Source organism: Nanorana parkeri, unplaced genomic scaffold (genome assembly GCF_000935625.1).
Source record: "Nanorana parkeri isolate BGI_ZX_2015 unplaced genomic scaffold, ASM93562v1 scaffold7, whole genome shotgun sequence".
Taxonomy (NCBI): Eukaryota; Metazoa; Chordata; class Amphibia; order Anura; family Dicroglossidae; genus Nanorana; species Nanorana parkeri.
In genome coordinates, this window is record NW_017306275.1 from 3,830,761 (window position 1) to 3,856,628 (window position 25,868).

At 37.4% G+C, this 25,868-nt stretch overlaps 1 protein-coding gene across 9 annotated transcripts in view; it reads left to right on the forward strand.

The window, feature by feature from the left end:
• Positions 1 to 25,868, forward strand: part of PTPRM (protein tyrosine phosphatase, receptor type M) — a 606,372-nt gene that overhangs the window by 243,564 nt on the left and 336,940 nt on the right. For all 9 annotated transcript variants that reach the window (XM_018553724.1, XM_018553732.1, XM_018553757.1 and 6 more), the window contains exons 6-7: positions 2,530 to 2,704; positions 16,270 to 16,563. In XM_018553724.1, the coding sequence (XP_018409226.1) occupies positions 2,530 to 2,704; positions 16,270 to 16,563 (469 nt within the window). The remainder of the gene's footprint in view (positions 1 to 2,529; positions 2,705 to 16,269; positions 16,564 to 25,868) is intronic.

Sequence of the window (25,868 nt, forward strand, 5' to 3'; positions counted from 1 at the left end):
TATATATATATATATATTTAGTGCACATTGCATTTTGCATTAGGTTTGTTGAATTTAGTACATACAATGCAATTATCCAATCATTGATGAGAGGAAAAAATGGATTTTGCTTGCATATGATGCGATGTTTGAAGAGAACACAGATTCACCTTGTTTGCTAAGCTAAACTAAACATTAATTTTTCAATTGAAACATAATGTATTCCCTTTAGAAAATCAACACCAATTTGTTTTTTGCTTGACACATGCATGCTTTTGAATGTTTCTTTACAAATTATCTTGTCTTTTTAAGACCTTTTTTCTATTCTCACCTGACCGGCACAACCTCTCGTGTTTTACAATAAATAAAACTACTCTAATGGAGAAAATTATTTACTTATTTCCTATATTTGTATAGTGCCAACCTACTACTATGCAACTGGTTACTGAGCACATAGATACATTTCCATCAGTTCCTGTATTCCCGCCCCCCTCCACCACCCTCAAATGGAACACACGCATTCTAGGGTCCATTTTATCGGATGCTAGTTGGCCTATCCGTACGTTTTTGTTTGTAGCCCAGAGTGTCTGTGAGAAACTCTTCCAACACAACGAGATCATACAGACTCTTTGCAGGTAGTGTCCATGATGGCATTTAAATGCAGGACACATTGATGGGTAGTAACCACCCATTAAAGTAACTCTTTAGATTACCCAGTACATTGCATTGTATTTTCCTTATGAATCACCACCTCTAATGGGGATTCAACAGGGAATGACAAAAGTTTAAACTTAATTATCTTCTGGTACTTTCTTTTACCTATAGTTAGTTTGGAGAGGTAGATACCTCAGCCAGAGCAATAGGTGGTAAAACGTCTGCCCAAACTTTATAACATTCCCAGAGTGCCTGGACATGCATTCTTTATCTTGACTCTTCTGATAGCTCGATGTGGCATACAAGTAATGAAAAACGTGTTTCTTCTTCTATACAGAGATTTTCAAAAATAGTGAAAAACTTGTGTGATGAGGGCACTTAATGTTTGTAAGTATCCATAGTTAGCTACTACAAGGTTATTTGATCCCATGACTGTCACATATAAAGTTCAAACCAGTCTTTGAAATGATTGTACCCACTGAGCTTTGTATGGGCAACATTAGACTTCATAACATTGGTTGATTCTGGCACTCACATAACCAGTATAATCAGAAAGTCGCTTTATCAACATAAGGTGCTCTTACATTGGCAATTGTAAAGAGATCATAAATTTTTTAATGTATACTATACAGCCAGGTATGCAGAATTAGATATAACTGTGCCACACTACAGGTGTGGGCTGGGCACAGGATGGCATACAAAAAAGTTATATCTGCCCCTTTAGGAAAAAGTATCGGTAATTGGTATCGGCGAGTACTTAAAAAAAAGTATCGGTACTCGTACTCAGACTCAAAAAAGTGGTATCGGTGCATCCCTACTGTAAATATATAAATAATCATCATCTGATGGTTAGAATGTTCTTCTGAACCCAGCGCCATGCTCTTTTTTGTCACTAATTAAAATGGCACAACAGTAGATAGACACTAGACTCTCTATGTTTGGCCTGACTGTTGTTGGCAGGTCCACACGTATTGGATTTCCTGCATTCAATATTAACAGTTTTGTCTTGTGTGCCTGGGTCAATTTCCTGGACTTTTTTTTAGCACATTTATCATTTATATCTGCAAATGAGAGATTTTGCACTATGATTCCAGTCTTTGTCCTGCTAATATGGCATACTTGCATGTTCTCCGTGTGAGGCCTAGATCTTTAAATATCTGGATTTTTCTTCCAGCAAATAACTGTAAATGTTTGGATTTCCCATCACTTTTTGTCTTGTGGCAAACACAGAAGAGGAATGTATCTCGTCAAACCACAAACAGCAGTACAGAAGAGGAATGTATCTCGTCAAACCACAAACAGCAGTACAGAAGAGGAATGTATCTCGTCAAACCACAAACAGCAGTACAGAAGAGGAATGTATCTCGTCAAACCACAAACAGCAGTACAAACCTGCCAGAAGTTCTAATCCTTCTGTACTCTATCTAAATAAAAACTAAAGTGTTGGCTATACATACACTTGTCGAGGTCCACAGGGCCCATATTAGTGCTCCTGTATTTTATAAGTACATTATGTCATATCTCAATTTTATTAACTTTGTTAAACTTTCTGTACAAACTGTTATGCACATTCTCAGTAGTTCTTTTACATTAAGAATCTTGCATTCGGGGCATGTAATGCATTATAAATGGTTTTCATATCACTGGACAGAGAGTGTCACAGTTAGCAAATGCATCTTTTCTTTGAATTTTTATAAATCTGTCCCTCTTCTTCAGTGCATCACCAGCTGGATGTCTGTAAAACAGGGCAAACATAATAACAACAAAGCAATCAATCAGCTATTCTTTCTTGCAACAACATCTGTTTCAGAGAACAGAAAAAAATGAATATTCAGTGAGCAGTTATGGAAAATAGAAAAATTGAATATGCTTTTCTTCTCTCTCTTTTCTTTCTAGGGTGCAAATGGAAGAGATGCTCCTTTAAAGGAGATAAAAGTGCATAATGATCGGCGATTCGTGGCCGTGTTTAATGTAGTAAACACAACAAAGAGAGATGCCGGCAATTACCGATGTATGATCCGCACCGAAGGGGGAGTTGCGGTCTCAAACTATGCAGAATTGGTTGTTAAAGGTACTTTACGTTGCAGTTTATTTGTTTATAGTTAGCTGTTTTTTTGTGCACGTGCAGCTTATTTTGCTTGTTCTTAGAATGGTTCACCTTGGAAGAGAACATAATAAAATAAAGAAGGCGTTTGCCTTATTTGTTTTCAAAAATGACGCTCTGGATATGATGTACATTGCTTTATTTTGTAGAGATGAGCCACTTGTAGAATATTCAGCTTTCTCTTGCCTTTAAAAAAGACAATACTTCATCTCCCTCATACTGTTTTTGCAAAAAACAAATCAAAGATTCTCCATTGGGAACAAAGGAAAAAAGAACAGCAGTACAACAGCAATCATAAATGTAACAGTACTTTGAAAAACACATAATTTACATGTATCCATACGTAGAGTCTCTGAGTGTCCCCAGTTTCCCCAGAAAAATAAATGGAGATATTTAAAGTAGACAGTATGCTTGTTTTCCTTCCTTTTATGTGTCCTTAAATTATTATTATTTTTTTATTTCCACTCACCTTTGAAAAGGTATTATTACTTCATATTTGTCCTTGAGAAACAATAATTCTGACACTTTAAAAGGGCATTTCTGCAGTCAAACTACTAGTAAAAATGAACTTATACTGTTAAATGTATGAAATTAATACTTTACTTATGTTTGCCTTTATTTTTGGATGCACTGTTTAATAGGAATAAAAATCCTGCTTTTGTGAACCTTTGGACAACTCATTAGCCATTACACATAATGTTGTCTGTGGCCTGCATACATGCTATTAATTTTTTTTTTTTCCCCAAATGTCTTTATTAAAGTCAAGTCATGTAATACAGAAAGATGACATTTGGTAATAAAAATACTCACAGGTGTATGAAACATTAACCAGTCAGTAGTGTTAACAGTAAAATGAACATATATAGATTATTATGCCGTATCAAGCTAAGTATTCAATACGTATTTCTTTCTAATAAACTTGGAAATGGGGAAACATGAGGGGGGTAGAGGGGAGAGAAGACAAAGAGGGGTAAAGTAAAGTATGTACCAGTTGTGTACTTTCAAATAGAGGAAATCAGACATTGCAATAGGGGTGTATAATCCATTTTTTCCATGCCGAAAAGAATGCAGGATAAGTGTTACTCTTCATTGCAAACATTTTCTCATAAGAGTATTGGGTATTAATCAGCATAATCAGGTCTCTGATGTTTGGGGGAGTTGGTTGTAACCATCTCCGAGTAATTAACAATTTGGCTGCATATAGGATATGTATGATGATAGTGCGAATATCAGGTAGGAAATTATCAATGTCGATATGTAGGATGGCGAGTTCTGGACATGGGGCGATGGGGTAAAATGGGAGATTATACGAAAGACTTTGTTCCAAAACCCACGGAGGGACCTACAATGCCAAAGAATGTGTGAGAGTGACCCAATGCTTCCACATAGTCTCCAGCAGAGCGGAGAGTTGGAGTTAGAGAATTTCGACAGTTTGTATGGAGTGTGGTACCACCTATGTACAGTTTTTTGTAGAAGTTCCCAGTGGTTGGAGCAGTGGGATGCTTTGTGGGACAATTGAAGTGCGAGTTTCCACTGTGACTCTGAGAAAGATTTGCCAATCTCCCGTTCCCATTTCAGCATAGGTGGCGTTTTTTGAAAGTGGCAATAAAGACCTAGTAAAGCGTAAAACAGAGAGATACTTCTTTTGGTGGGGGCGGTGCTGAATAGGAATTTATAGAGGTTGGCGTCCACAGGAATTGAAAGCGGTAGAGGATGTGAACTCAGGAAATTTGTCACCTGTAAGTACCGAAACTATTCATTTTTAGGAAGGTCATATTGATCGTACAAGTCTTGTAGAGTTTTAAGTGTACTTTGGGTATAGAGGTCTTGTGCGTGTGTTATTCCTAAGTTTCTCCAGCATACCAAGTTTAGTTGGGGGATGCAGTGCTCTACAAAATCCAGAGGGGTGAGAAATGTGTGAGAGGCTTTGGTAGATGGGAAGGAGAGAGGTAAAGCCTTCCAGGCCGTCAGCGTGGATTGTATGGTTGGAAAGGGCGAGGAGAGGGAGGCCGGGGTTACCTTAAGTGACAAGAGGAGATTCACAATGGAGGTACAGGGCAGTGTAGCCAGCTCCATTTGAGCCCATACTTTATCTTGCGTGTGTTGACACCAATGCTGTAGTTGGGCTAGAATAGTGGCCGTGTGGTATTTAGCAATATCAGGAAGGGCGAGACCCCCCATGGATTTGTGTTTATACAGGATTTGTGAGGAGCATCTAGGTTTCCTATTTTGCCATATACAACGGAGAATCAGTTTTTGTAATAAATGTGTCCGCCCATGGATAAGGGAATGTAGATTGTAAAGTTAGTTTCAGAGAGGGGGGTATGTTGAGGCATGCTATTAAATTTTAATTGCCAACATTCAGTAAATGCTCTAATAAAGATCACAGTTAGAAAAAAGAAATGTAGTTATTACAGGTATTTCTGTAGTCCCAACAATTTTATGCAACCTTTTACATACTGTACATTCACATCAGTCCCTGTCCTCAAAGAACTAACACTCTAAGGTCCCTATTTCACATGCATACATACAGGGCCAATTTAGACAGGAACCAGTTAACCTACTGGCATGTCTGTAGCGTGGAAGGAAAGCTACAGCAGCACAGGGAGAATATGCAGACGCATGCAGATAGTGACTTGTCCGGATTTGGACTGTTGACCCTAGTTCTGCAGTTCCAACCACTAAGCCACCTTGCTGTGATGTAACTTGGCATTATATGTATTGGTTGGCAATTTTTTAATGGAATTCTCATTTTTTCTAAAAATTAATGTAGGCTTTTTATTCACTGCGAAAGATCCACTATGTATTGTTTAGATTGTGGCAATTGTAAAACTTTTGAAAGTTAGCCCTTCAATCTAGGCCTTCTTTATATTTTACCTTCTAGTGTTTGTTAAGAGTATTTCCACAGTCTAGAATCACCAAACAGGATAGCAGTATTGTCAAATTCAGCAAACAATGGAGGAAACAGTGTATGAAAAATGCTGAAAAAAGGTCCTTTATTACCAATCTCATATATTGCAAAATTGAATAGAAATCCTTTCTCCCAAAAAAATGTCAGAGTGAATTAACATGGTTGGATGAGATATATAAACTCTTCTACACAGATCCCTAGACTAGGATAAAATGCACACCAGTACATTAAAATGTAATCCTGAAATAACTGTATCATGTGCCCATGACTTGCATGCTATGTGTAACATGCTATTATTCAGGATGTCAAACCCTGTGTGAGAACTTCAAGTTCACTGAAATGAAAATAGAGGAACATTACTGTGACCACACATGAAATTTACAGATAAAGCAATAGCAAGTTTCAAATAGCATTAGAGATGCGCTCGGGTTCGGACCAAACCCCAGCTCATCTAAACCTAGAAGGAATCTGTCAGTGCCAGCCCAATCAGCTGCACGTTATCAGAGAGGCAGGATGCTGGTGACTTAATTGACTTTATATGGCCACTTGGCAATATTACGTCAATGTCATTGACTTAATGGCCCTATAGGGTTAATGATGTAACCAGCATCCTGCCCCTTACTTTCAGCTGTGGGGTAGGGAATTACCCAGCCACAGCTGATTGGGTAGCACTGACAGCTTCCTTCCAGATTACGATGAGGTTGGGTTCGGTCCTAAACTAATGAGCTAGAATTCCAGGGAGATAAGAACTCAGCTCAATGTGCGCTGATGATTTGTGTCTAACACATTAGCCTAGCCCAAAGAGGTGAACCACTCCAACTGTAGTTCTTTAAAGTGACACAGGTAAATCTACAACTTCAATTGTTGTAACATCCATAAAGACACACACATGGAAAACCCAGTGCTAAAATATAGGAGTCTGCTGTTACCCTATTACAAGAAAATACTACTTCTACAGCAGCATTATGAAAGATCCATGAACCCACTTTTATCAGCTTTCATCAGACATGTTGCAAACCTATATAACAGTACGTGCCTGCTATGAACATACAGAGTTAATGTTAATGTACCTCAACACAAATGAATCACGTGCTCCAAAAATAGAGGCTGCAGCACTTCATGCCTGGCATATACAGTAATATACCGCCTCAAGTGGATCCATGTAGCATGCTTTTGTAATGGACGGGTTAAGTGACTATGATAAAAATGCCTATTTCAATATATATTATAATATATATATGTTATTGCTCCTGTTCATATTAATTCTTAATCAAAATGGCTGCCTAGTTAGTTGCTCAACTTAGCACCCCTCCCCCCCCATGAGAAGTACACAGTAGAAATAGAAACCAAGATGGCGCCTCCAGGAGAAACAACACCCAAGACGAGACGTCAGCATCCTGGAAGGAGGTTACGCTTTAATGAATCAGTCCAATTATAACCTAGAAAGCTATCGCAAACGCTATGTTTACATATACACTATCAGCTGCCTATATAAAACACAACCGTGCGAAACAATAATAAAGAAGTGATTTTACACACATTGGAGTTGGTGTGATTTTCATTTTCTCTCTGTGGGAGTATACTCTATTGAATCAGGCCAGGCGGCAGATATAAGTACGGAACCTTTTGATCCGATCTAAATTTGTGAGCAGGTCCAAAACACTTTGAAGGTGGAAACAGCGGTACACCCTGATGCAGATGTATAAGGCTGGCTATACTGCCACCCCACATGAGTCTGTACACAGAGTGGGTTTGGGATCTCTGCAGATCTTCCACAAATAATTGCAGATTAATATTCCATTGATTAGCTTACATGGATTCATTTTTTTTATTCAGAAGTGTTGTAAGATACTTTCCTGCTTCCCATGTGACCAGGTACAGCCGTGCTTTCCATCTTTGTAGGGGGTGTAGTAAAAGTTGACCATGTACCATAGTGGGCCTACTGCAAAGTCTTAAGCTGACTATACACCTTACAATTGATTTGTACTTCTCTAAATTTAATAAAACTATATATATATATCGTGAGGACCTACATTAACAATCCATTTAGACTGTATCCAATCAAATCAGGCGGATCAGTGTACTACATAGTTGCTGATAGATGTAAATGAGATTGTACAGCCAGAGTGCTATGTGTATGGTGAACTCAAGGGTTAGTTACAGAAGCCTCTGTCAGGATTTTATTGCTCTCTGTGTCGCTCCTGGGAAGATCTTCCCAGCTTTTTGTTGTGTCATTTGGACAGGAAGAATCTTTTAATGCAACATGACTTTTTGCATGCAGAGTTCATGTTGTGTGTAAATGATATATATATCTATTGCTAGATGTATTGACCGGCCAATTGAACCGGTAAAACATCCCCAGAATACCCAACAGAAAACTTAATTACAATACTAATGGCATTTTAAAAGTACTTCAATTGTCTTATCACTCACAATGCATTGGCCGTAGTATTGTGAGTGATAAGAATATCGATGTACATTTAAAATCCCATTAGTATTGTAATTACGTGTTCTGCTGCATGTAAATGAAATACAATTACCGGAGCACCAGAGCAATAGCAGGGCCCTGCTAGGCATACATACACTAAAAAAGAAAGGACAATATTGTGTGGTTTCATGAACATTTTAAAACATTATAATTAGGGTTCAATGCTTTTTTAAATATATTATTATTATTATTATTATTATTATTATCATCAATATTATTATTAATAATTTCAACTAATTGCACAACTACCATAATCACCTTTACTCTTGTGTCAACTGAAGCAATGAAATTGCATCAAACCTTCCCCACTAATCCAAAACTAAAACTAAATGTGCATGGAATTAAGTAATATAAAGCAGAACACCAGTCAAGAATAATAAATAAAAATAACAGCCAATTAAATAGTAAAAAAACTGCTAAAAAGTCACCCAAAATCCAAAGCTGCCCCCTGCAGTACTTTGTCTTTTCCAGTAAATGTCCTCAGTTATAGATAGATCCAGGGGGACTTAGTCAATCCCTGGCTTCTTGTATGTCTTGGTTAATCCTACAGTGAGCACTCACTGCCACAATTTCCACATCTTTTTCTAGTTTCCCAGGAGTTTTCAGTGATCCACCCCACTATGTTTGTGTACCAGAACTTCCTTTTGCCTTCTCCATGATACATTTTTTTTAAATCCAAGAAGTTGAATGGGATCATGGGATCCCCTACAAAAGCTGTGCAGACCCAGGAACTTAAATGTCAGTTTTGGATGGAGTGACACTTTAAAGCCAGACTGCAGGAAAAATTATAATTCATACACTGCATCATTAAAAATATATGTGTTTGTCACCCTATTGGTCATTCTGTATTTTTTCCCCCCTTGGCCTTTATTGGTAGTTAGACCACCAGTTATTACTCTTGTACCATTATACTTTTTTTTATGACCAGTTAATTAGCTTTAGGGTTTCTTTCACTATGTTGGCTTTTCTTCACCTGAACCAGACTGTACCAGTGTGCCTTTGATACTACTACTGTTATCCTTTAGATTGTGTATGGTACCCTATTGTAAAACTGCTGAAAAGTATTTAAAAAACTTACCATGCAGAATGCCATCTCCTGCACATAATGCATCAGGCATTCTGTGGTTAAAGGAGCAGAGGAAGAGGTGGGGATGTGACATCATCTCTCCTCCCTCAATCACAGAATGTGTTGTATTCTTTGAAAAAATACAAGGTATTTGGTCAATAGACAGGTTAGTGAGGAGGGGTGGGTCATGTAATCGGAGCAATTCACTGCTCAAGTCATATCCCTCACTCCCTGCAGTTCCTGGAAGCTAGACATTATGTGCAGGAGATGGTATGCTGCAAGGTAATATGTTCATTGTTCTGGTTTCTTACAATACCTCTGATCAATAAAAAAAAAAAAAAGAATGATCAGAAGCTGTGGTGTTTTGGGGTTTACTCAGTTGATACACTGAAATTGCTGTGTCTGGACAAAATTAAAAATCCCTTAACAGGTAAACCATTAGCATATACAGATGTCGCCAAATTGTTTAGTACCCTTACATCTATTTAACCAAAACAATGCCTTCATTCCTCCAGAAAAGTTATTAAACTTAAAAGCAATTGTCTAATTTATACCTGCATGCCTTTGATATCTGGTAGAGTAAATCAAAGAAAGAGTGAAAATAAATAAAATATCGCTTACTTGACCAAGATATTCTAAAATGACCTGGACAGATTTGTTGGTATCCCTGGAAAAGATTATTAATAATTGGATCATATCCAGAAATGGCTATTTCATACTAACAGTTTTCCATAATTTATCGCAGTCGGTCAGCCTATTTAAATTGAGAAAAGTAGTCAGTCTGCTTTTTGCTATCACTGTATGCACCACACATCAACAGAAGGATGGTGGGAATGGTAGACAAAGAGCCAAGGAAAACTTCCAAAGAGATACAAGCTGAACTCCAAGATCAAAGTACATCAGAGTCTGATCGCACATACGTGCATTTCAAGTGAGAAAAACTTAAAAAAAATGGACTTGGAATAAATGTATATTGACAATTCAAAATGCTTCTGGGAGAATGTCCTTGACAAAGCTGGAGGTTTATGGCAAATCACATCAGCTACTGTATATATTCACAGACAAAAAAAGTCTTAGTTACATAGTATTTGAGGTTGAATAAAGACATAAGTCCATCAAGTCCAACCAATTGCGTGTAAGTCCAACCTATTGCGTGTAAGTTCAACTTATTGGGCATGTAAGTCCAAACTTTCAATGAAAAGAACACCATACCTACTGTGAAACACAGAGGAGGCTTTGTGACTGTTTTTCTGCACCTGGTATGGGTGCCTCAAATCTGTACAGGGCACAATTAAATCTCAAGGCTGGCAAGGAAATCTGGAGCAAAACATACTGCTAAATGCACCCAATAATGGCTAAGCACAAAACATTGGACTATTCTGAAGTGGTCCATCTATTGAACATTTATTCAAAGGGCTGAAACATGCAGTCTGGAGAAGGCACCCTTCAGTTCTGAGACAGCTGGAACAGTTTTCTCAAAAAGAGTGGGCCAAACTAACTGTTGGCAGGTGCAGAAGTCTCATTAAGTGCTATAGAAATCACTTGTTTGCAGTGATTGCCTCTAAAGGTTGAACAACAAATTATTCAGTTAAGAGAGTCCCCTCATTTTTGGCCATGCCATTTTTATTTATTTTATTATTTGGAATACTCCGAATCAAACTTCAGACGCAAAATCTGATTTCTATTAAATATGCAAACAATGATGAATGCCAATTACTTTTGTCGGTTCTAAGCCATTTCACAGAATGTTCTGGGTTCTAATTTTCTCCTGGAAGGGTATCAACAAACTTTTCCACGTCTGTATGTCTATAAACTGTCTATTTAGCTTTTCCTGGGGTTTTGCTTTATATCATGTATTGTAGCATTGCTTCTAAATATAATTTGATTCGACAGGAGAAGGAACAGTAAAGTCACGTTACTGACAGCCGAATTTAAAAAACAAACAATTGTCACATTTTACGAGTTTTGGGGGCTACAAATATTGCTGGTTATGAGCTACATTGATTTACCAGCACCTTCTGTGCATGTCAATCCTACGTCATGTTATACAATCCAATTGTGCCTATGCTACCAGAGACCTTGGTTGTTATTAAAATACATATGTACAAAGGCAAGCAGCAGGGCAATATTGATTTGATGTGTTTGGAAAATCATATTAATCTCCTGCATATGGTTCACTGCTTAAACTTTTTCTAATATCAGTCTGGTCACAGGTGCATTATTAACCAGACAAAGAACATTCTAATGGTTCTGTCTGAAAAGACATCCGATTATTGCAGGGTTCAACCTGCTTATTGAGTTCACACAAGGAAAAGCAAGATGTCTTTCAGCTTTCAGAAGTTGGTTTGCAGCATTTAACAGAGGGCATGTAGGGGAAGCCATCTGTAGCATCCCTGACCCACTTCTATTCAAGCCTTGGCTCCTTCTGCAAGAACTTAACTTTGTTGCTTGTGTGAAGAATTAAAAAAAAAAAACCCTCACATTTATTCTGCAGCTTAGTCGTTTTCATTTTAAGCCAGCAGGAGGATTCAAGATTGTATCGGAACACATTTTTAAAGCAAGCGAGGCATTTATTGAAATATTGGCTTCTTATATGTTCTTTGAAATAGTAAGATCTGCAGTATTCTTTGTGTTTTTGAAAGAAAGCCATTAAATGTATTCTTGTATTTGTTAAAGAACCGAATAAGCCTTATTTAGTGATAAAATGTTTTACTTATCACAAACATGAAAAATATTATGACATTAAAAGATAAAGCTTCTGCTAGGACTGTGCTGCAGTATAATATCTCTCATTCTGCAGAAGTATTAGTGAAATGTCAGTGAAATTGTCCTCTAAAAACATTAAAGGACACACAGTCAAAAGACATGGGGGAAAGGCTGTGCTTGATTTTAAGCAAAAATAACATGTTAACCAAAAGCCCAGTCCATTCCCTTCAAGCCTTGCATGATAAAATTTTTGTTAAATTGCTACGTTGTGAATAGAGAAAACTTGATAGATGATGTCTCTAATTTGCACTTATGCGCCTAATGTGCCTGCAGTATTTATGCTGACGTTTATTTGTATTATTTAAAGACATCATGGCATTTACCAAAGCTTGGAACACCCTCTTGTAATTAGTAAGCAATTTTACTTTTCCGTTTTCTTCGTTATCATGAAGATTATAATTTTTTGAATCCCATAATAAAAGGACAACGAGAGGATATTGTTTGTTAAAAGTAACATATTAAAAAGAAAAAATAAAGCTATGTATTATACTTTATTCCTAGCAGGCTTTCAGAACGAGTCATGTATTCATTTTCCGGCACATTTAGTAGAAGTGATACCACCACCAGTCTTTAAATAAAATCATATAGCTTACTTCACTAATTTCAGAATATATAGATAGAGTTATCAGGATCTGATTGGATGTTACAGGCAATACAGTAACTTTTCACTGTGTACAAGTAAATTCAACAGGATTTCATAAAGTTTACAATCAATTAAATCATTCGATAGCCTGCATCTGACATCAAAGAAAAAAATCTCCACCATCATTTTGTCATATATACTTTTTACAATACCTTGCCTGTCGTATTCATGACATGAAGTTCATGTGGAGGAACATTGTCAAGAATTGGTTAAGATGTGTTGGGCAATTCCCAACTGCAACTTTTCATTTCATTCACTTTATAGAGTATAATAGAACCAAGTTGTGGAAGGAGAGAAAATACCTGACAGATTAGGTATTAAGCCAGTATCATAAGTAAAATCTGCATCCTGCTTTACTGATGCCAGCCTATACAGTATACCCATCATTATCAGACCAGTATTTACAGAAGAAACATTCCATAAAAATAATTATGGTTCCCTTCCCCCCAAAAAAAATAAATAGTAATAAAGGATCTTAACGCACATTCTGTGCCTAAAGTGTCTCAACTAAGTGTGGAAACTGAGGTGGTAGTGCAGTCCAGTCAAAAGACACCTGTAGCATTTTGGTTGGGATCAAGAAGGAACCAACCAGGTAAGCATAGGTTCCCCATAACCTCCCCCTTGCCAAACTGGAAGCGTGCTGCACATTCAAGACTAGGTTATGAGGTTTTTTTTAGACCCTGCCCTCTAGAAATCCTGGCACAATACTGACAGTCTAATATGTGTCTTGCTATGTATTTATTTATTGTTTATGGTCTTGGTGTGCTGGAGTGTTGTTTTTTTGGGGGGGGGGAGGATGTGGAGAAGGAAGACACTATTTGTAACTGTAGGACAAAATCAACATAGTAAACAGGTGTGTAAAATGGTCTCATCTGCCTATAGGGTATTGTTTGAACTATTTCTGCTGAATTTTATATTTTTACATTTATATACCTCTTTATCAAGTGCACTATATTTCCTACCTATTTTTGGTACATAAATGAGTACACGTAATGTCATTCTCATTTTCGTTCTCAAATAAAGCAGCTCTGGTCAATATGAAGTAAATGTAGCGCACAGTAACAGAACTGGAGGACATTTTTATGTATGTAGACAAGTGTTTTTTGGAATACACATTGGGTGGCGGACATGTTTTTAATGGGTCACCACATGACATAAAAAAAGCCTAGTTTGTCCAAGTCAGAAATCAGTGTCAAGTGATATTGCACACTATGATGTTAATTTACTAAAGGCAAATTTAATTTGCAATGAAAATTTCCCTTAGCTTAGTGAATGAGGTGAAGCTCTGCTGACTTCCATCATCCAGTCATATGTAAACAAAAATTCTGTTGTTTTTATTTTCCTTGCAAGTGATTGGGTAGTCTTTGTAAAGTGAATTTTCACTAAGTTAAAATTCCATGCAATGTGAACAGACTATTTGCCGGTAAAATAACCCCATTTGTTGATGATCAAAATTGTATAGTACTACAATCCAAAATGTAGTCTATAAACAATACGTTAAATGTTTCACAGAGAATGTTTGTTTCTACAAAATGAAAATGTAATAAATATTCCTGCCCATGACACCACCACCCCATCTAAACTAATATCATTGATAGCAGAGACATGTATGGGGGAAAAGAGCATGTGCAAGGGGGTGGGCAGAGGGAATTACACAGAGAATGGAATGGATTTCTCTCTACATTAATAAAGCTTACATAAATCAAGAGCAACTGCAATGGGTTATGCAACCAATGGTATTTGTCTTTGGCTTTTGCTGACATTTTGGTAATAATTTTCTTAATGGGGCCCATTATGGTAACAATCTTCTTATTTGGGTCCTCAAAATAAATATCGTAGGAACCCCCGATATCGACTAATTAATGGACTACTTAAAGGTTCATTCCAACTTACTGTATTTCAAACACAAAATTTCCAAAACTATAACATCGTAATGCCCATAACGTGTAAGCTGCACACCAGGAACCCAACCAGTTTTAGGACTGCACATCTCTGACCCTCAGCAGGAGCCTCTCTAAAGTTGGAAAGACAAAGTTGAGAAGTGCTTTAGTGAGCTAGAACACAATTTCTGCACCAAAAACCCAATCATATTATACTGAGAACAGAAAACATGCTGTTCTGTATCGGATACTTACTACATGCAGCAAAAATGGTTAACTGTGTGAGGAGAGTATGATACAGAAAACATGAAAACCTTAACCCTGCAGAATTAGACACTATTATTTTTTAATCATGAAAAAATTAAAACTGGGATTAGATAAATGTACATGACAAGTAGAAACCCTATTTAAAGTTTAGCAGCTTTACTAGCTTGAGAAAACGAGAGGCAGATCTCTGTACTATAATACATTTTGTTTAAGAATCAGCTGTCCCTATGCTTTGTTTAGCCTTCAGGATAGCACTGGCTCATTGCTTCTGTTTTACCCACTATGCACAAGTTGCTGCAAATAGCTCTGGGGTTTTACAAATTAATTGAAGGCAGTGGATTTGAAATACCGGAAAAGCTGTTACCTAAATGCTATATCTTATGACCCGTTTGACCTTGCTATTCAATTTGCATTTACGTTCAGCAGTGCTTAATATATTGGAGAAACTTGAAAGTAATTATGTGTTTATTTCAGCATGGCTTCACTCATGCTTTAGGATTCTCCATGAAGGCATTGTATCACGTCCTGGTTCAAGAAATAGCTTAATCACATAAATTAATGTTAAATGATTTTGAGTTGGTTTGGAAGTGTTTACAACACATGCTTTCTACACACAGCATTCATTCAATCATTACTAACACAGCAGCCTGTGGCTAACAGGATATCATACTAGCTGATTTCTGTTGCAGATTAAAAACTGTTTTGGAGTTTCCCTTCATTTTAATACTCTGCAAAAATAATTCAAAAGCTAATAGATAGGTGATCCAAATAAAACCATAATATTCTGTAATAGTATTCACAAGATACTAGAAATGTATTCCTACAGCTGCAAATTATAATGCAGATTGACAGTATGGCTTTTTAGCATGCTTGCTGCACAGCCTGCATGTAAAAGTTATAATGCAGGTCAGGTTATGTGCTAAGGCCACCAAGGACCTAAAGTCTTAAGGGACAGCAAGCTACCTATTATTTAATTTGGGGGTCATAGGAAAGGCATTGTAAATTGTAAAAGTGTTTTAAGGGGGCTCCTGGAATATATTCCTGGTCATTCTTTTTTGTATATTAAATTGTGTACATTAGAATAATGCATTTTCTACAGCATGCAAATGGCAAAGTGTAACAACCGAATTAACCAATTCAAATCATCATGCATTGCCCTGACATGTGAAAACTTGTAAAAGTGGATAGTTAAATGGTTACTATTGGTTAAAACATATTGCCCTTCTGTGTAAATAAGCCACTAGTGCTAGTCCTACCATATGGTATTGTGTCAGCATGGCTTCAGGTGGAGTCCACCTATTGAAGGGTGGGAAGAAGTGTACACTTGGTCTAGGTCTTCAAGTCTCTTTGCCCCCAGGTACCCAATTTAAATTTACACATATTTACCAGTTATGGCATATAGAAAAAATATAACATAAGGTACCAATAATAAACATAGAATAAGATATCAGTTATGGAACATTGTGTATTTTTTCCTAATTTGATATTTTATTTTTTATTTTATTTTTCAGAGCCACCTGTGCCCATTGCACCACCCCAACTTTCTTCTGTTGGGGCAACCTATCTGTGGATACAGCTAAATGCCAATTCAATAAATGGTGATGGGCCTATCATTCAAAGAGAAGTGGAGTATCGTACTACCAGTGGAAGTTGGTATGATATCCAGCCAGTGGACTCTTCAAGTTATAAGATTGGGCATCTTGACCCTGATACTGAATATGAGATAAGTGTTCTATTAACACGACCAGGAGAAGGTGGCACAGGTTCACCTGGACCAGCCCTGAGAACAAGGACAAAATGTGCTGGTAAGTACAAAAAAATATGATTTCAATAAATGATGTAGTTAAACAGAAGCCAGATTCTTTCCATGTCATCAATATTTGAACGCTTCGACCTTGAAGCCCTGCAGTGTCCTGACATATTTAATCACAGGATGCATATCTTCAAATGATGTGCTAAGCAGTAGAGTTTTAAATTGTGCATTATGTGTGTTAGGCTGTATAATTTGAATCCTTCCAATTGTTCTATGCCTGCTTTACGGGAAAAGGCAAGGTGAGAAGACATACAAATGCAAAGTTGACTTACAGGAAGAATATGTTCTAAATGGATACAGCCTTAAATTATATCTCTTGCACAGTGTTTTACTGTCTCTTTTTATATACTGTAAGCAGAAAAAGGTGCAGCTGGCATTGCTCATAGATCTTCCCAGCCATTCATTCTGTGTTTTGTCCAGTGCATAACTTAACTCCTGCAGACGAGGTTATTGCAGTGCCTCCTGATCGTGCCAAACATAATTTCTGCTGTGACTTAATTGCTATTGAATGAATTATTATTTTTGTTATTATTATTTTCTATTTGTAAAATAAAACACAAAAAAACAACAATTTTCATCCAGTTTTGAAATCTGACATATGATGGAGTCACCTCTGTTTATAATAACAGGAGACAGGTGATGCAGTTTATGTATTCATACAATATATAGTTCTATCTTGCAGTAACAAGTATTTAGGCCTTATTATGAGCCTGTTTTCACCAAATGTGCTGTTCAGTGCCTGTTGAGTGAGAAATCCTAAATAGCTTGGGTTCTAGGATCTCCTAGGATCACATACATGTAGTAAATGGTGAGATAAGCTCAGAACTACATTAACTATATGTGCACCATGTGATCGTCTCATCCCATGTGTGACTGGCTTAACAAATGGACTTTGGACTAAATCTTAAGTTTACCATAACACTAGCAAAAGTGTGCTTGTTCACTGATGGGGGTAACAATTTGTAGTTTAACTTTGTGGTATAAATAATTTCTGTGTGTTAATGCATTAATAATGTGATAATTAACGATAAGGATAATACAACTTTACCCACAGCGTTCAGAGTGGGATAGTGTGTAGTATGCAACATTCTGCGCAGCATACAGAATGGGTCAGTCGGTAGTCTGTCACATGTATGGAGAGGTCATCCTGCCAATACACTTAGCATGCTCAACTATGCACCCAGATATACTCAGCACATACAGTATATCATATCTCATATCCTCCCTAGATCTCCCAGCAGTAAAATACCAGACAGACACCTGTCTGGCTTCAGACTCATCTACACATCCTGGACAGCAGGTTTAATTTTTCCAGGTTTCTTTATAACATAAAGATCCACCAACTTCCTGCACATTACTTCCCTGACCCTCCCAATGCTGACCCTGTTGAAAGTAAACATATGAGCGAAGCTACCTCTCACTCACATCCTGGGTTTTGGTTTATTATAACTGTGGGAAACTGGCATTTAATGTCTTCCATTTTAAATGAATTAGAGGATTACTTAAAGCCTATTGAACTTTCAGTTCAAATTACCTAAATGCATTCCAACTACATCAAAACAAAATTGTAAATGTCTTACAGTCCATTTTCCTACTAAAGCAGGGACTGCTTAAGTAAAAAAGCCTCTCCACTGTCAGCAGCAGAGTAGGAATCTTCCTTTTTGTGGGGGAAGCAGTGGTCACTCTGATGTTTGATGCGCCCTCTTCTTGAGTCAGAGCTCTCCAGTCAACAGGCAGTGTGAATTTTAATGAATAAGTCTGTTTGTAAATGAATGCATATTTAGTGTAGATTTAGCAAACATGGCTGGGAATAATACAACCCAATTTTGCCACTTTCTACTGTATTCTCTTCAGTAATATTGCCTTAAAGTGACACTAAACTCAGGAGTTAGATCTTAAAAATGAATCCAAGTACCTTAACTATTAACACAAATGTATCTTATTTGCGTATCACTCAGCTGTAGATCCTCAAATCATCTCTGAATTGGTGCTGACACTGTCCTTCCTTGTGTGTTGTAAAGTAGCCACCACTACAAGATCTATTCCGTGATGTACTACAGTTTCAATACAAATTAGTAAGCTGAACTTGAGATTGTAGTCTATCACGGGAGCGAGTTTGGAGCAGTGACTACTTTACAATACACACAGAGACCATGGAGAACAAAAGTAACCACCCTCCAGATGGAAGGACAGTGTTAGCACAAATTCAGAGATTATTTGAGGGTCTACAGCCAAGTGATACACAAATAAGATACAGTTTTGTTAATAGTTACAGTACTCAAATAATTTTTTCAGATTTAACACCTGAGTTTAATGTCACTTTAAGATGACAAATAAGATATCACAGGGACATGGTTTCTTTGTAGACAAAGGAAAATATTTTGTATGTCATTGATTGTCCTGACAGAAGAGGTCGATGACAGATTCTTAAATAATTTTACAGAAGATGTACGCTATAAATTCTTTATTACGCAGTGACAGCATTTGACAGTATCTGTAAGTAGTAAAACTTTTCAGCTAAGGCTGAGGACATTAAGTACAGACTGAGATGTTAATTACTCATAAAGGCCTTCCCCCCATACTAAAGCTGATCACTTACAAGGGCTTTTGATAATTAAGAATGACCAGACCCTCAAGCAACTTATTTTTTTTAAACTTGGCATGCGTGTCCACTGATTAATGCATGACAAATAAACTCCCCACAAAACAGTCCATATGGCATTCAGCATCTCCCCAATAGTCAGATTTGTTTCTACATTTAATGTCAGTTTGCATCTGTTTGGAATGTTCAGCTATGAATAGGCACCTTAATGCTCTAACACAATATTTTTCACTGCTATTGATGTAAGTTAAGCAGGGCATTGTAATGTAATTAAAACACAGAAACCATTAGGAAAGCAATGTAGAACATTTTGTCTTTGCCCAGCTTACTCAGTTCAAACACCCTCAAGCTGCATCCATATCACCGTCCTAGCCCAGCAGCTCAACCAGTAGATTAATCTCAAGGACCAGCAAGTATTAGTCACCACAAGGTCAACGTGCAATCATTGAACTGTCACTTTAGAACTGAATGGACTTAACAAAGTGTTTCACCACTGTCAGGAAGTTTGATACACAGAGAATGTAAAAAGACAGTCAAAGTGATGAGAGTAGTGCAAACGTGACTGCATGCTTTAATTTTGTCTTGGTATGAAAATATTTTAAAGCTTTTTTATATAATAATGCACAGAAAATTCCAGTTCCAGTTCCCACAGTTTAAATTTTTATTTGCTGTTTGGAAATAAATGTAGCCTTAGCAAGGCACAAGCCCAAAGTTTTGGAGCATTATGTACCTTTTCAGGACATGTCAGTGGGATAAATGATTGCAATAGCCTCTATTGTGGGGCTGGGGATTTGAGTCTGGCAGTATATAGGCTGCAGATAGTGTAGTACTATATTGGCTGCAGATAGTGTAGGAGTGGATTTGTGATGTAATTTGTGAATATAGTAATAGATCAGTTATCACATACCATTTGGAAGTCAAAGCCATCATCTCATTAAACCTTTAATATTTTTCCACTCGCTCTCCCTGCTTTGTCCAAAATGTCTTTTTTTTTCCTCTGTATTCCTTGTTCTAATGTTTGTTTGATACATTGCAATTAATAGTATTATGATGTCAAATTTTCAATTATAGCTAGGACACTGAACATACAGTCATTGGTGTGGACCTGGCCAGCTGTGGTAATTTGTGTCTTTGACATTGGGTCTAATAGTTAAATTTAAAGTGTGACTAAAGTTAGGGACCATATAATTTCTTCATAGGTGTAATCACACTTTCAGTGCATAGCTTTTAGTTGTTACCGTCCCCACAGCTTAAAATAAGAAGAGTCTGGCCTTGTGCATTCACTGCTTCTTTCCAACCTAAAGTGAATCTAAACCCATGAACAAAAATCTAATATATTGTAGCTTGCCCATCCTTAGATTGGTGGCTGTAGTAGTTTTCTTTTTTCAGGCTAAGAACATTTTCAGCAAGTACAGAAAATACCCGATCTTGCCAGAAATGCAGCGTCCTTGTCACTCCCTGTCGTATGACCTGAATGTTATATTTCTAATGTAAACTAATCCCTTCATCTATCATGTAATGGAGATGAAAAGAGGAAGACACATTTGAAGCCGAGCCTGTGTGATGACTATGGATCCCACCATAGATACAGTGGAGAAGTGAGTTTAGTAGCGGAAGGACATGAAGTGTGTAATTTGGGGGCTACAAAGGTGAAAATAAAGGAAAAAAGTAGGAAAAAAATCTAACGAATGCAGCCACCACTAAGAACTAGCAAATTGAAACATATTAAGCCTTTGTTTTTTAAGTTTAGGTAGATCTAATCCCAGTCAATAAAATTACAAATACATTTTAAAATGTTAATTTCATGTCAAAAGCTGTTTATAGGCATTATAAATTTGCTGCTTTTATAATAATAATACTTCTTTCAAGGTCCTTTTTGCTGCACTTCCTGTTATGGGGTGTCAACATTGTCCTAATTTTGCTCCAATTGTCACCCTGTCAAAACTGCTCCCAATGGAAAATACAGGCCACAGTGTCTGAAATACATGGTGCAGGAAATGGGAGATATGGCCAAGAGAGGAGATGGGTCACTTATTCAGCCTCATGTAGAATGTGATGCCTGTGTTGCCCAGAGCCCCCGTGAGCAATTCACCTGAGCAGCTTTTTTTCTCAGCATCTTGTGCTTGTACACAGAAGCTGCAACCTTCAGTCACCAGTTAGGCAACCACGGTCAACTTTTTTCAGAAAATATTTAGGGGGTTATTCACAAAGCTGCCGAAGGATCTAGCCGTAGCTTCGGCTAATCCTTCGGCTAGCTTCGACCCCAGGACCCCTTCGGTTCAGGGCTGCTGTACGGGCTATCCACTATAGCTCGTACAGCTCCCGAAGTTGGCCAAGGGGCCCAGTCGAGCCGAAGGCATATGCTTTGGCTCGACTGAACCCATGTGAAATCCGAAGCTGGCCGAACGGCCGGCCATTGGCCGGCTGACAGCCTCCTACTGACAGCTGGGCCACTTGCAGAGACAGATCAGAGTCCCTGGTTACCTACGGCAGCTTTGTGAATAACCCCCTTAGTTATACTTTTAAATAGTATTTCGTTTAGTTTATACTAGCAAAAGTGTGCTCATTCATTAAATGGGGTTGAATTTGAAAGTGCTAGTGGTATGAATAACGTCTGTCTATTATTATGACGCTACTGTGATGATTAGCAGTATGAAATATATAACTTAGAGCACAGTGTTCAGGGCTTTTGTGTGACATAAGTACTGTATGTAATACAATTGCATGTGGTTAGGAATCAATCACTATCCTGGGACACATCGATCATGCCACTGTTACCCAATCATTAACGTAAACAGTTGTCAGCTGCCGCTTGTAAATTGCAAATTAGGGTTTCCTGCTGCAGGAAATCGCAAGTTCCTGGTGCAGGAATCCCTAAACGCACCTATATTGTAGGTGTGAATGAGGGCTAAGGGTGGATCTTAATATACAGTAACTTAAGAATATGGGTAAAGAAACTGTTGTTGGTAGGTTCCCTTTATCTTCTTGGTCTTCCCTTACATCCCTTGGTGTAAGTGGTGTAAAATTGCCTTAGAACTATTATGTGTATGGCCAGCATTCAGGATTCCAGACACAAGCTCTCTTTACTTGACATATTCATCTCTGCACCCCTATGAAAACCACTAGAAAAGCATCACATTGTGGCCTCTTCAATGTTTTATTTGGCAATATCAGTTAAGTAAAAGGAACACAATATAAGGTAATTTCTGCAACACTAGCAGAGATTTATCTGCTGGAATCTTGAACAGATATATAAAGCCATTGGGTGCCCGATTCCCCCTTTTCTATAGTTCTCAAAATGTCATAAAACCTCTCGCTTCCAGTGTGCTTAGGATGACAGCTGTCAGTGCACTGTAAAATATTTTGCACAATCAGATGGTTAGCATGCTGCTACCCCCAGTTAACACCTCAATGATTATTTTGACTGCTTAGACTGCAATAGCTGTTTTTATTAAATCAACCACATAGTTGGTAAACTAATTTAGCTTATTGAAAATGCGTCTACTTGGAAAACTAATTTAGTTTATTGGAAAGATGCAGGCACAATTACACAGTGTTTAGCAATAAAACTACATTTCCCATGATGATTAGTAAAAGGTGTGAGATGGGGAGAGAGAGAGAGAATATAATGGGGGCAGAAAAGTCAGACAAAGGTCAGATGCTATTGGAGGGTTTGATGGGGAAGATATGGGAAGGGGTATGGCAGGTTATGAGGAGATTCCCATGTTATCAACAAACATTATCTATATCAGGAATATTTATACTACAAAAAATATATGGTTAATACAAGTTCAAATTTAACAATGGAAGTGTTTGTTCACCAATGCTAGAAGTCTACCAAGCAAAATAGGAAAGGTGCAATTTTTGGTACATGAAGAGTACAATGATTTAATTTGTTTTTCTGAATCTTTGCTTCATCCTTCACATGATTGGGCGGTTAATATTCCTGACTATAATCTCTTGTGGAGAGACAGGGTAAAATAAAAAGCTGGCTGTGTTTCTACACGTGAGAATGATGTTGCTGAAACAAAGGGTTCAGTAGCTATTAATGTCAACACTGATGACAATGAAAGCAAAAACAAGTCATCAACACTGGCTTTACTAGCAACTAATTATTTTGTTCTACACTTATTCTCACAAAGAATAATATAGGAAGCCCTATTCGAGTCCAATCAAGTTTCTCAAAGTTTTAATCCTGATGGGTGGGGAGTATTTTCAACCCCCAAAATTCAATGGTTGTCTTTTATGTGTGAGCTATTTGGTCTGACGCTCCATCTTTTGGTGTATGCTTTGAATGTCTTTCTTGAGTACCCAGTGAAGGGTATCCCTGTTCTTTGGAGTGAGCTGCCTAACCAGAGCCAGTGAGCTTCATTGAAGTATTATTTTCCTTTTGCAACCCTATATGAAGAAGCCCCAGCACACTAGAAGACCTCTTTTTCAAAAGCAGTTCCCCCAGACGGCTAATGCATAATTTATGGTCTATAGACAGAAAATTCAGTCTGTAACTGGATAACATATAACATAACATATTCAGGAAGTAGTGACTTATGATTCACACTCTGAATGGTCTAAGGTTGCCAGTGGTGTACCACACCCCAAGGTTCCGTCTTGGGACCATTACTTTTTAACCTGTTTATAAATGTTATAGATTTTAAAATTAAAAGTACCATTTCTCTGTTTGCAGATTACACCAAGCTATGTAGTGGAATAAAGTCCCTACAAGATGTCTCCAACTTACAAACAAACCTTAATGCACTGTTTGATTGGGCCACTATGTGGCAAATGAGGTTTCATGTTGATAAATGTAGTTGTGCACTTTTGGACATGCATGCATCATACACTCTAGGGGGAGTACAACTACGGGAGTCAATAACTGAGAACCATTTCTGGTAGATCATAGACTTGCATAGCATGCAGTGCCAAGCTGCAGTTTCTCAAGCGTGCAAATTACTTTTTTTTATGTTAGAAGAGGTATAGACTCCAGAGAGAGCATCATTTTGCCCCTGTACAAACCTCAGTTATAAGAAAGATTATCTGAACTGAATTTTTCCCAGCTTGAGAAGGGGCGATTAGGGGGGATATAATCATCATGTATAAATACATAATCTGTTTATGTAGTGAACTTGGTACAAAGTTCACTTTTCTGTTGCTTCAAAGTACAATAATCATTCTTTGCATGAAAAGAAGTTTGACCTCCATAAATGGAAAGACTTCTTTACAGTATGAGCTGTGAAAATGTGGAATTTAGTTCCCTAGTTCTAGCCAGACACACACAATTTTTAACCTGGTCATGTTGGGTATCTATTTACTCATTGTAACCTCATCTTTTATTTTTTTATGAAAAACATGGGTATTTCATTGTGCTTTGGGGCACTTAAGTGCATTTTCCACAAAATTTCAGGGGTTTGATAAGGAGTTAATATCGTGCAAGATAATAAGCAAATTTGCAACTGCCACCATTTTATTCTACAGGGTCTTGGCTTTCAGAAAATATATAATATGTGGGGGTTTGAAGTAATTTTCAGGCATAAAATATGGATTATATATGGATTAAAAGGAAAAAAGGCCTCGGTCATGAAGGGGTTAATTGTTTTTTTGTTTTTTTAAGTCAGATGCATTCCTAAATGAGCAGAATTTACCTGGATATTAGTATTTAAAAGTAATAACACTAGAAATTGTTGGTCCAGGGAACATCCAGTTGCCTTAGAGGACCAGGAAGGATTGGGTTTTTTTTTTCAATTTTTTCAAATGCTTTATAAGGTTTTTTTAATATACCTTCCTCATGATATAGGGCTATGTATATGGAGATTTTCTATTTAATTAGCCTTTTTTCCCTATTGGTTGAACTTGATGGATGTGTGCCTTTTCTTCATCCTCGACTAACTATGTAACAATGTAAGTATGCTAGAGGTTGCTGGTTACTGCTGGGAACTGCTTCCATACTAATATCCACCTAATTGAACAATATTACTTTTCCGTGTTCATTTCTCCATAGCAATGACTTTCTCAAATATGCAAACGAGAAAGTAATTGTCAGCCCGCTACAAGCGTGGCACTTGGTGCACTTATCCCCTACTGAGATGTAATCTTCTTAGTCATCATTTTACAGTTTTATTATGTCTGCCTCCTTTTCTCAGTCCAGTCTCAGCTTGTTTCCTTCAGTAAGATCAGAACCCACATCCTTGGCCAACCAATAAATTGATCAAATGTTGCCAGTTTCTAACCCGGGTACATATGATTTTTTTCAGATTTTGAGACTCGTCATCAGTTTTTGCCAAGGATTGCGTTTCCCGTTTTGTATTATTTATAGCACATATGAAGTATTGAGTGACTGCAGAAGTGATGTGACAGGATAGTGTCACTTCAGTGTTCAGTGATCCTTCCTGACACCTTTAATTGGAAGTTTGCAGGCTTTAAACGACATACTAATCACTGGCTAATGGGGTTAGTAAATGCTGATAAACTAATGACAAACCAATTAAGAAAGGTAGAAGTAAACAATGACATCCATAGATGTGCTTCTTTTATTTAACAACAGGAGCTGATTTGAAGTCGGAACACCTGTTTAATGAGAATAATTGTTAACTGCAGTATGGAAACTATAGGGACTAGTTAAACATATTTTGAGGTTTAGGACATTTCTTAAAGGAGAAGTCTTGCCGAAGGTGGGAAGGGTTAAAGTAGTATTAAACTCC